This window comes from Neophocaena asiaeorientalis, unplaced genomic scaffold (genome assembly GCF_003031525.2).
Source record: "Neophocaena asiaeorientalis asiaeorientalis breed wild unplaced genomic scaffold, Neophocaena_asiaeorientalis_V1.1 scaffold19, whole genome shotgun sequence".
NCBI classification, from domain to species: Eukaryota; Metazoa; Chordata; class Mammalia; order Artiodactyla; family Phocoenidae; genus Neophocaena; species Neophocaena asiaeorientalis.
In genome coordinates, this window is record NW_020173388.1 from 6,325,514 (window position 1) to 6,337,606 (window position 12,093).

General features: G+C 35.1%; 1 protein-coding gene across 16 annotated transcripts in view; it reads right to left on the reverse strand.

The window, feature by feature from the left end:
• FIP1L1 (factor interacting with PAPOLA and CPSF1) overlaps positions 1-12,093 on the reverse strand; it is a 65,391-nt gene that overhangs the window by 44,077 nt on the left and 9,221 nt on the right. For 4 of the 16 annotated variants that reach the window (XM_024746641.1, XM_024746639.1, XM_024746636.1 and 1 more), the window contains 5 exons: positions 9,846-9,910; positions 9,194-9,304; positions 8,373-8,503; positions 8,013-8,081; positions 444-553 (listed from right to left, as the gene is read on the reverse strand). In XM_024746641.1, the coding sequence (XP_024602409.1) occupies positions 444-553; positions 8,013-8,081; positions 8,373-8,503; positions 9,194-9,304; positions 9,846-9,910 (486 nt within the window). The remainder of the gene's footprint in view (positions 1-443; positions 554-8,012; positions 8,082-8,372; positions 8,504-9,193; positions 9,305-9,845; positions 9,911-12,093) is intronic. The other 12 variants (XM_024746652.1, XM_024746650.1, XM_024746649.1 and 9 more) reach the window with 4 other exon arrangements.

The window sequence follows — 12,093 nt, forward strand, 5'->3', positions numbered from 1 at the left end:
AACAAACCAAAGAAAGAAAAGAAAATGGTTTTAATTTGAAAAATTTCTCAGGCTGAAATTTCTACAACCTCTTTTACTAAAATCAGTGAAACATCTTTAGGCCAGTATATCCAGATTTAGGAAGTTCAATAATTCTTTATGTAAGAATAATAAGCACAGAAAACAGTGCAACCTTTGCTGTCACCACCTGTCCTGAATGTGAGACTGTTGTTTCTTTATATATACATATAACTATATTCCACTGTTCATTTCTTGCTTACCTAGATTTTTTTTAGATGAAATAGCACCCAGAAGAGTTTTTCACAAAGAATTCATTTTGTACTAAAACCAAGTAGAATGTTCCAGTTTTGTGGTATATCATTCAGAGTTTTTATACTTCATATAGCACTAAAGGTGAAGATACCGATGCCTTCAATAAACTGAATCATCAATATCTCACTAACCTGCTTGGTGGGAGTCCAGTCTTGAACAAAGAAGGAGGAGAAGTAAACTCAGCTTTTGTAGATGGAAGCGCTGTTTCCTTCTCTGAATTTCCAGTTCTTCCCTGCTGTACCTTAAAAAAAAGGGTTATTAGCTTGTTTAATTCAATGGAACACTCAAACCTAATACAGTAAAGATGTTAAAATAAATTCATAACATTTCATTTGAAATTAAATATGAAGAGTGCTTCGTTGCCCAGTATATAATAAAATTAAACTTATTTTAGAACAGCATTAGGTGAAAGGCACCAAAGATGGATTATGGGACCAAAATGTTCCCAACTAGTAAAAAGTTCAAATTAATGTCACTTAAAAGTCCAATAAACTATAACTCTTAAGGACTTTCATAAATTCCCTCAGATCATTATAAATAAGTCCAAGATACTCAGTTAAGACTCCATGTTTCAGAGTTCAAGAAAGGCCTTGAAGAATTCAGTATACCCAGAAGCCTGACGTCAGTCATCTGTCTCCTTAATCCCTCTTCTCACTCTTTACGTTCACTTTCAAACCAGTTATCTACTTACTTCATAATTTCTCCCATATTTGCCCATCCTTTGTGCTCCTGTCAGATCCTCTGAAGTACGGTCCAGTCATATTCCTTTAGACTGGTGAAAATCTTCTTTATGCTCTTTTGCTTTTATACTCACCTTCCTATCTTAAAAATCGTCATTAATTTATTAAATTTAAATAAAGTTCAAGTTGCCCTATACTTACATAACATCACTATATCTTAGGCCCTATTTAAATTCTACTGTCCCTGTTCAGTCTAAATTCAGCATCACTCTCCTTCCCTATGAGGCAAAGGCCAAGAGAATTCAGACACCTTGACTCTGATACATTCAAACCACTGATTCAATTCCAGAAACCATCTACCTCTCAGATAAACATTATGTGGAACTCATTTTCAAATAAGGTATTAATGTTTATACTAATTATATGAGGGATGATAAGGATCAGCACTAAGACACTGAGGAGAGAAAGAAAGAAACAGATTTGTTAGACATCTGACAGGTAAAACTGACCCAATGTGGTGACAGGGGAAATAAACATGATTTATTCATCAAACATTTATTGACTACCTATTATGTACTGGAAACTGAGACCACAGAGAAATACAACAAAATTCCAGACTGTGGGAAAAGACAGGCACAAACCACCAAAGCAATACAACAACTGTTATGAAAAAAATATCCCTGGGATAAAAGATACTATGAGAACACAGAAGAAGAAATGCACTATTCTTCCTGGGGATGTCAGGAATACTCAGAGTTGACACTACGGTCTCAACTGTTCCCCTGAGCTCTAATAATTTACACCCAGCTTCTCACATGTCTTCTAAGCATCTCAAACTTACATGGCCAAAATAAAGCTACTGATTTCCCGCTATCCCCCAATCTGATCCTCCCCAAGTCTTCTTCCTATGAGTAAATGGCACCAAGTTGCTCAAGAAAATAAAAACAGAAACAAAACTAGCAATGATCCAATACATATGAACAATCAATGTCAACTTTACCTTGACAATATATACCAAATTCAACCACTTACCATTCTGTCCACTCCTAAAACTCAGGTCAAACCCACCACCACATCTCATTTGTTCTATTACACTGTGTCTCTGCTTTGACCTTACCTCTCTAAAATCCGTCCTCTGTACACAGCCAAAGCAATCTTATTAAAAATATAAATCAGCTCATGTCTCTCCCCTGCTCAAAATTCTCCAATAGGGGCTTCCCTGATGGCGCAGTGGTTGAGAGTCCGCCTGCCAATGCAGGGCACATGGGTTCGTGCCCTGGTCCGGGAAGATCCCACATGCCGCGGAGCGGCTGGGCCCATGAGCCATGGCCGCTGAGCCTGCGCGTCCGGAGCCTGTGCTCCGCAACGGGAGAGGCCACAACAGTGAGAGGCCCGTGTACAGCAAAAAAAAAAAAAAAAAAAAAAAATCCCAATAATTTTCCAAACCAAACAAAAAAAAAAAAAAAAAAAAAAATTCTCCAATAACTTTCCGATGCAAACAAAATAAAACCTAAACTTATCATGGCCTACAAGGATTTATGGTATGGGCCCTGCCTACCTCTCCAACTTTGTTTTCCTCTATTCCTCCCCAACTTATCTTAACTACGCCCAGTCACAATGGCCTTTCTTCTTGTTCTTTTTAACAGATAAGTTCCTCCTTTATGAGGGCTTTTGCACTAGATGTTCATTCTGCTTTAAAAGATCATCATGGCTCAAGTATTGTTCAAATGTCTCCTTGAAGTGGCCAATCCCAATCTCTATCATATTATCTCTATCATAACATTTTGCATTTTATTCATAAAATTTCTCACATTATCTTAAGTCCTCTTACTTATTTTATGTTTATTGTCTGCCTGCTGCCACTATAACATGGGATCTCTGAAGACATGGATGGCGTCCAGTTCAAATCTGTATCCTAAGTGCCTAAATACACTGCCTGGCATGTAATGAGTGCTCAAATATATTTGCTATTTGATTGGCTTTGGGATTCAGCTTTAAATGTCACTTCTTTAAAGTCTTTCATAGAACATGGAGTTTATATAATTTTTGGCATGATAATCTAATTACTACCTATCTTTCCCATTAAGTCAGATAAACTCTTAAGACCACAAAGTCTATGTCTATAATGCTTACCTCCCCTCTCCACCCAAGCCTAAGACACTTCCTGGCATAGACAATGCTCAATTAAAAGTTGGGATCTGGAGAGCAACTGGAACCCTAGTACTGGAGCAGAGCAGCAAATCTGGTCTCACAGAAAGGGAGCTCTACTGGGCACCAGAAGGCCTGGATTCTAGTCTCTGCTCTTGAGGCTTTGAGAAAGTCTTTAATCCTTCTATCCCTATTATCAAATACCAGTAACAACTACTCAGTCTATCTCATCAAGCTCTTGTGATGACCAGGTGAGATAATGGGAAACCACTTTATAAACGTGGGGTATTAATGTTATTCTGTCAAAAACTACATAAAGATGAATATCTCTGGAAAGGCAATTCAAAGAAAGTAATAAAGATAATGTTAAATCTTAAAAATAAACAAACACGTCAGTAAACAAATAAATAATAAAAATTGGGAAGGAGGAAGGGAGAAGGGTTGGAAAGAGGTAGAAAGAGGGGCAAGAGATTACAAATTAAAGAGTATTTACAATAGGGGAAAAAGTGAGAAAAGGTATCAGGAAGACAAGATACATTTTCAAACATGTAAAACTTGCTTGTGTTTCCTAACTTAGTTTTCCTTTCTTGTTAATTTCTTCATAATATACTTATTATAGTAAACAATTCTGAAAATCTTCACCATTTTAGCAACCCTCCTAATCAACCTGCATTATCATTATCACTTTGTCTTCAGATGTTGCACTCAGCATTACAGACTCAAAACTTGTTTAATCACAACATAATGAGATTATTTTTTCCACATGATCTAATATTTTAAGAAATGACTGTAAGACATTATGACTTATTTTATAAAAACAAATTATCATATTTTTACTCAAATTTGCTGAAACTTAATTATTTTGTAAAACTTCCTTCAACTGCCCTTCACAGCATTATTTATAAAAGTTTAATACTACAAAATAATATCTAAAAAGAAATTACTGTGAAACACCCAAATAATGGATTATGCAACTATTTATAAAGTGTTATTTATCAAAAAACTTTAATAACCTAGGAAAACATTTACATGTTAAGATGAAAAAAGAAAAAATAGAAAATCACATAAATTATTTATTACAATTTTGTTTCAACCCACAAGAACAAAAAGACTGGGAAGGCAACAGAAGTTAGGACTTTGAAGGCAGACAAAAAAATAGTAACTGAGCAGACCAAAGAATCTGAATCCTAAGTCAGCAATGAGAAAGCAAAGACATACTGATTTTCACAGCAAGACCCACAAAGATTCAGGAATTGACAACTCTAGCTCCCAGAACATTTCAAGCAGCCAAATATAAATATAAACCCTCTAGGCAGGATACTAGAATGCCTTCTCTGAAAACTCAGATTATCACAAAAAGAAAAAACAAAAAGTAAAACAAAGATAAAGATACTGACATCGGAGACTGTAAGAAAAACTTAGCCCTACAGTAAAGCCTACAGTCAACAAGTTCTACCCACATGCACAGAGCTTCCAATCACCTTTTCAGCGGCCCAGTTAATAATGGGCAAGGATCAACAAATACTTGAGAAAAGTCAAAGTCAGAAGCCCAAAACAACAAACTTAAAGATGAACTTGTAGAAAACAGACCATACACAAAAAGAAAACCTAACAGAAACAATCTAACATTAAGATCTTCTGAAAGATAGAGGGAGGAAAAAATACTGCATTACTGCATGCATGAATATGAATAGGTTAAAGTTAAATACTGAAGGAAAATCTTCTTGGATATTCAAAAATACAATAGCAGAAATGAAAAAGTGAACAGAAGCATTCTGAGGCTGAAGAAATCTCCCAGATAATGGAAAACAAAGAGAAAGGAGAAGAGAAAAACTAAGAAAATTAAAGGAACCAGCATAAGGAGGTCTAATTTTTGAATAAGAGGTCCAAAAGGCAGATGAAAGCAGAGAAAAAGTAAAAATAATAATAATAACAAAGTAAGAAAAGATCCCAGAAATGAAGGATATGTACTTCCAGATTAAAAAGGTACAAATGAAAGCTTGGTACAATGACTGATAACAGACCAAGACACATGCTTATGAAATTCACAACACTAGTGACAAAACTCATACATGCTTCCAGAGAGGAAAAAAAACATCTATGCAGGTGTGCACCCATTCTCACTAGTGACTCCTCTCTTGCCCTAACCCCAAATTATGTAGTTATACAACTGCTTTTGTACCCAATTGAGTGATTTTATTTTTATACTTATTAAATTTCATCTTTCATTTTGCTAAAAAATATATTAAAAATCTTTTATATTAAAGTATATCAAAAGACTTTAAGAATGTTAAAATGTTGATAAGTCACTTGAGACACTTCCATAATAAACACATGGCAGTTCACTTGTACTATTCTACCTGTTAGAATGTTTGAAAATTTACTTAATAAAAAGTAAAAAAAAAAATTACTTTAAAGATGATGAGTTGCCTCTCACTTGAATAAGGATGAAAAAATATCTTTGTAGTAGATATGAAAATAACTTAAAATTTTGATTCTTAAATTTGTTCCTTTGTCCATCCACCAGTATCAGTCTGGGTCTTTCTTCATTTCATACCTATAGTACTCCAACAGCTCCCATTCTAGTCTCTGTCTCCCTTTTTCCCTCTTACATTCTATAGCTTACCCTGGTACCAGTTCTTTTTCTAAAAACCAGATTTGCTCATACTATTCTCCTACCCAAAAACTTTCAAATGGCTTCCTACTGCCCATACATATGTCTGCAAGCTAGTTTTAGATTAAGATCTTTCTCATCATTTCTACCATTTCCAGGCTTCTCTCCTCTATGTCTCATCTACCCCAACTCTCCTTTAATGCTATCTGGTTTTGTTCACATTGCTCTCTCTGCCTACAATGTTCTATACTCCTCTGTCTCCTACTAATGAAAACTCACTCATTTTTCACTTATCACATCCCATTTGAATCCTTCTAGACTCTGCAATGCAGGATAACCCAATCTCTCCTCTGAACTCCCTACTGCATTTTATCAATACAACATTAACACTTGTCACAATACATCATGGTTATTAGTTCACATGTACACATCATTCAGAACATGAGCTCCTTGAATACAAAGACCCTCTTTTACTGTAGCATCTAGCACAGTGCTGGGCACACTGAAGGTACTCAGATACATCAAGAAAGCTGGGCAAGCTTTTTTCCTTCTATCTCTTTCTCACCAATCCTAATAATTATAGTTCAAATGGTAGATAAGTGGACAAGAGCTTGGACTTCATCCAACCACACCATACACTGCTGCCAGAATACTGTTACTATAAGTCACTCTCCTGATCACTAACAGGGAGTAATTCCTCCAATTCATCTTTCTGGTTTCTAGGCTTTCTAAAATTAAACCACACTCTACAAAGCCAAGTCTTCTGTTCTTCTCCAGAAATAACTCTCTGATCCAATAAAGCTGATTTCTTAACTAATTTGACTATACCTGTTAAATTCAAGTCCTTATTCATTCAGAATTAAATAAATCAGAATTGAACAATGACATCCTCTCACATGATCAAAAGAAACTTCAAAATAATTTTTCAGTAGACTGTATGTATGTAACTTATTCACAGTGGCTACCTTCAATAAGAGACCAGACCCTAACAGTTTCTTTTTATCCTTTAGTTTTAGAAGTTTACTGCAAAAAGACAAAGCATAGAGAAGCTGGCAGTTTAAAAAGGCAGTTCTCATTTCTGTTAGAAGAAAATTATAAGCACCATTGCAAACAAACTATTTCCTCATCAAGATAACTTTTCTAACTATTCATTGCAATCATGAAAAACAATATATTCAATGTCTCAATAAGTAGATATCACCAAAAAGAACTTGATGACCATTTAAAATAAGATAGACATCATCACACACTTTCAAAATATTTACAGCAGAACAAGAACCAAATACTTACCCAAAGTAGGATGTAAATTAAAATTAAATTCTCTATACAGAACTGTGTCCAGCAGAGCGGCTACATCTGCGGATATAGCACATGCATTGCATAAGGCAGTATTTTGGTGGACTGGGCTGTAGCCCCAAACGGGACACAGAGAAGTTCCTGCCCACAAAAGTTCCCTGGGTATGTAACCCAATCTAAAAGTCACTCCCAGTCTTCATCCCAGTGTCACTCAATACAAGAATCAAGAATTAAGAATTAAGGTAAAGGAAGAAGAGTTTACAATCAGATTTTGAAAAAAGTTTGTAGGCTGCTGTGTATCACACAAGTATGAAAATATATTATTATTCTTGGGACTGATCCTATGGAATGGAGAAGCCAGAAGTCAGACTTGATACCCAAGTCGTATCAACCTGCAAGTCCCTCATTAAACCTGCTCGTTTTAATATTAATTTAAAAAATCAATGACTTTATCCTAATTTTGTTGAGTCTTTCTTGGCGACTGGCAAAGAACACCTAAGATTCCTGAGCCATCTTAAACTGCAGAAGACATTACACCAATGATTTCAGTCTCATACAGATAATAAGCAGTATGTCATCTACCTTACCATTTTTTAACAGAAAATTAGGACAAATAAGTCTCCAATTCTGATAAAGATTATAGCGGGATCTACAATGAGTGCTTAGCCTGTTGGCATGAACTTTTATATCCTACAAGCAAACACACACTTGACTCAAAATAAAATCACAACATATAGCAAGAATAGTTTTACTTTGCATTTGTTAGTATAATAGGCTATAATTCACATGCTTGCAAAAGTGGAGATAAAACAACAATCAGCAAATTTGTAAGTCACCAGGAAGCTGAAGGTTTGGAAAAAAGGTAGCTATTTCCACTTTAATCTTGTCCCTCGAGTAGTGGTATGGGAGCAGACTCAAGAACAAAAAATGAGAGCAACCAAGGATAATTTACTAAAATTCACCTTAAAAAGATTGAATCTGCCATCTTGGATCTCTGCACCTGGTGTAACTTCCATAGTACAGTCTTCGGCCTAAGTTAAATAACATATTCCCCATTAAGATACCACATAATTTTTAATTGATAGGCCACATAAAGACAAACCAGCTGTGGCTAGTCTGTGAATTGAAACTAAAAACATCAGATAATCATTAATATGAAACTGTGAAAGGGAAGGAAGGGAAAAAAAACAAACAAGGTAAAATGGAATTTTTAAACTATCATATAGCATTTAACCACCTTTATAGGGAAAAACTGATGTATTTAGGGAGTAAAACTGGGATGGTAGAAAAGGCTGGGGTATTTTGGAATATTTACTAATTACCGTAATTTTATTTGTAGTAGAGGTAACTGGTATAACTTCCAGTCCCATTCGTATCCTCTTTTGTTTTTCACAGTAAGCTTTCCAGGTATCTTCATTAAACCCATAATTAAAATAATCAGAAAGATCAGCACCTAAAGATAAAACACACTTTTAGTATACGAATATTTCAATTCTATTTTTATGCAGCACATAAAATATAATAAACTGTAAAAATAAATTTAGAGTTCTATTAGTCTCATCTAATTTTACCAATTCTCCCAATTACTACCATAAAGCAACAGGACTATACAAATTTTTGATCAAAATTACTCCCTTTAGAAATGGCATTATAGGGTAAGCTGGGACAAAGTGAGAGAGTGGCATGGACATATATACACTACCAAACGTAACATAGCTAGCTAGTGCGAAGCAGCCGCATAGCGCAGGGAGATCAGCTCGTGCTTTGTGACCACCTAGAGGGTTGGGATAGGGAGGGTGAGAGGGAGGGAGACGCAAGAGGGAAAAGATATGGGGACATATGTATATGTATAACTGATTCACTTTGTTATAAAGGAGAAACACACCATCGGAAAGCAATTATACTCCAATAAAGATGTTAAAAAAAAAGAATTGGCATTATAATAAAACAATATGCAAGTCTACTTTTATACAATGCTAGGCCACCTGTAAGATTTAATAATACAGGTTATTACTCATGTGCTTAAGATAATGAAAATTACATTTAAAAAATAATATTCTAAACTGATGCTAAAAAAAAACTTTTCTAATAATAGTTTAGACTAAAAATCTTTTGAAACTGATATAATCCACAATAATCTTACCAGGTTTACGCCATGGTTTATCTTCAAAAGAATCCAAATCTACCTCCAAAAGGGGCACTCCATTAATGCTTCCAGGTGCATCAAGATCTACTCCTTTGACTTTCGTTCCTACTTTAGAAAATTACAAAATGGTGAAGGAACTATATTAATAAGAAGCTGAGAGATACCAGAGACAAACAGAAAACAATGACACCTTTTTACTACTATTAGCACTAAATACGGCCAAGATTCCAAACAGAGTAGTAATGGTTACCACAAATAAAAAGTGAGGTCAAAGTTTATGGTGTAGCTATAAGATAAAATAGAGAGATTAGAGACTTTTTTATAATAAGGGATTCCTGTACCAAGAAGTTAATTTCCATGTTTTAAATCATTGTCTTTGTACAGTCTGTGAACTGTAAGAAAGGGTTGTAGAACCAAAAAACAACGGCAACAACAAAAAACCGCCCCCCCCACACGACAGGAACCCTATGTGACCCACACAGCCTAAACTATTCATTATCTAGCCATTTATAGAAAAGTGCCCATTCTATGATATATGGTCAAAAACTGCTCTTTTTAATTGAGCTGTAATAGCTATTAAAATCTATTCATGACCTATTCAGATATATGCCCTATTTTCTATTGATGCAACTGCAAATACAAATTTTACCTGTAGTTCCATAAACTCTTCCTCCTGTCTTGATGTTAAGATTTACAGGTGCTGTACCGTAACTCCTAAAAGCAAAATCAAAAAAATTATCCTGAGATGCTTAAAGTAAACAAAAGCAGAATATATTCAATATGTACACATAAATTATATACACATATTAACTAGATAGACTGACACTAGCTCAAACATTTTAGAAAATGTTTTAAACTAATTTAAAAAGCCTGTCACTTGCTTAATAGAAGATAAAAAAATATTTTTTAAAAGTCTCACTAATTTTCCATCTCAAAAACCTACCCGCGATTAACTCAATACCCCACTCTAACAAACTTTCGAGAAATTTGGCTGGAAAGGGAAGAATAGTTCATATGCCTTGTTTTCACTTCCTTGCCTCCCAGTCATTCAACTGGACTTGTGAAAACTCACTGCTTCTGGTCTGCCTAACAATTTCCATCTTTTGCCTCCAATGTATTAAATTTATGAGACCTAGGTTATTCTGCTTAAAAAAATAAGGATATTCAATAAAATATTCAAATAATTGTATAAAGATCCACTACTATAAATGCAAGATGAAGGAGCCTAAAATAAACTGTCACTGTCAAGTTGTACTATCATTACCAACTTGAAAGGTTTAATCATCTCATTGACTAATTCTCTAATAAGTGCTTAAGCACCAGCAACACATCACATATAGTTCTAAGCCAAGGAGAGAGGATGAGGAGCTGGACAAATATGCTTCCTGCCGCATGATGCTTACATTTCAACAAGCTAAATTCAGCACAGCCAAAGCACTTTGAGGTATCTATATATGATGTACAAAAGTCCTAGCTGTTCGAAAGTCAATATACAAAAACCAAGGACTGTCTCCAAATGGTCCTCCTACAGAACTGCTAAAGGATAAACCAAAACAGTATTTATAAAAGGCTTACCATAGTCCATTAAATGAACTTCTTTGCTTCCCACCCAGCTACTTTCCTTCCTTCCCCATTCTGACCTTTAAAACATTACTTTTCTTTTTTAATGCCTCCAAGCCTTCACATTCATTGTGTGTAAAGAACCTCAGCTGTCTGGAAAGCTGCGCTTAAGTAAATCTGATACCACCGTTCAATAGCACCCACCATGAGGTCTCAGGCTTCTCTAGGGGCTAGATCCTATATACTTGGATGTCTACAAAAACTTAAAAATAAATGTATCAAAAAATTTTATCTTAACCTGCTCCTCCCACCTCACCCATATATGGTAATACACTGTTATATACAGACACTGAACTACTCTAGAAAGCTCCAAGTCACTGAATCCTTTGTCTCCCTTTCCATCTACAACCAACCCATTACCCATGTTATTTCCATTTATTATTCACTCAAATATATTGAATTCTTCCATCTATCCCTATATTACTGCTGCTGGTTTAGTTTCGACTATCATCCCATCTGGATGATTACTTCAAATCTATTAACTAAGTTCTACCTAGTCCATCTCAACTACTACTGCTAGAGTTATATTTTCAAACAATGTGACCTGCCTAAAAACCTTTAAGGGTTCCATGATAGCACGGCAAAAACATCCTAACTCCCCTCTTCTGTGGTTTCAAGCATCCTCTCTCATCTACCTTATCCTCCAGTCTTGTGGTTCGTCTAAGTCATGCTTCCACTACATCTAAGTAGTTTCCTCTGCCAAAATCATCAGTCCTCTTCCTTCTGTCTCGACAATTATTCAAAAAAATTCATATATTACCTCCTCTAGGATCTTCTCTTCAACACATGCACTTTTAGCAACTGTCCTCTCAAAGCTTTCCAATCACCCTGTACATGTTTCTATTCAAGCACTTACACTGCAAGGAAAGTATCTGCTCACACGTCTATCTCCCTCACTACTTTTGATAAATAAGGACAATTGATATTCCCATCATCAATTATTAGAATGCCAAACAAACTGCCTTTGAAAAGTGTTAATGAATGAGCGGCTGAATTTCAAAGATACAGCTAAGAAACCACTCCTCTATACAAGGTAAGTTATTCCTACCCTAAGATTTGATTTTCCTCATACCTTACTTACAGATACAATAAACTCTATAACAAAAGTATGTCACTTAAAAGAAATTCTAGTCTTTACCTTCTAACAGCTTATAATAAACCAATTTAGTATTGTTCCTTGAAAACAATTTGCTCTTTAAATTTGCCTCTGAAATGCTGTGCACAAAGTAAATATTCATCAAATTTTATTTTCTCCCTGGCTTTCTTTCACTTATCAA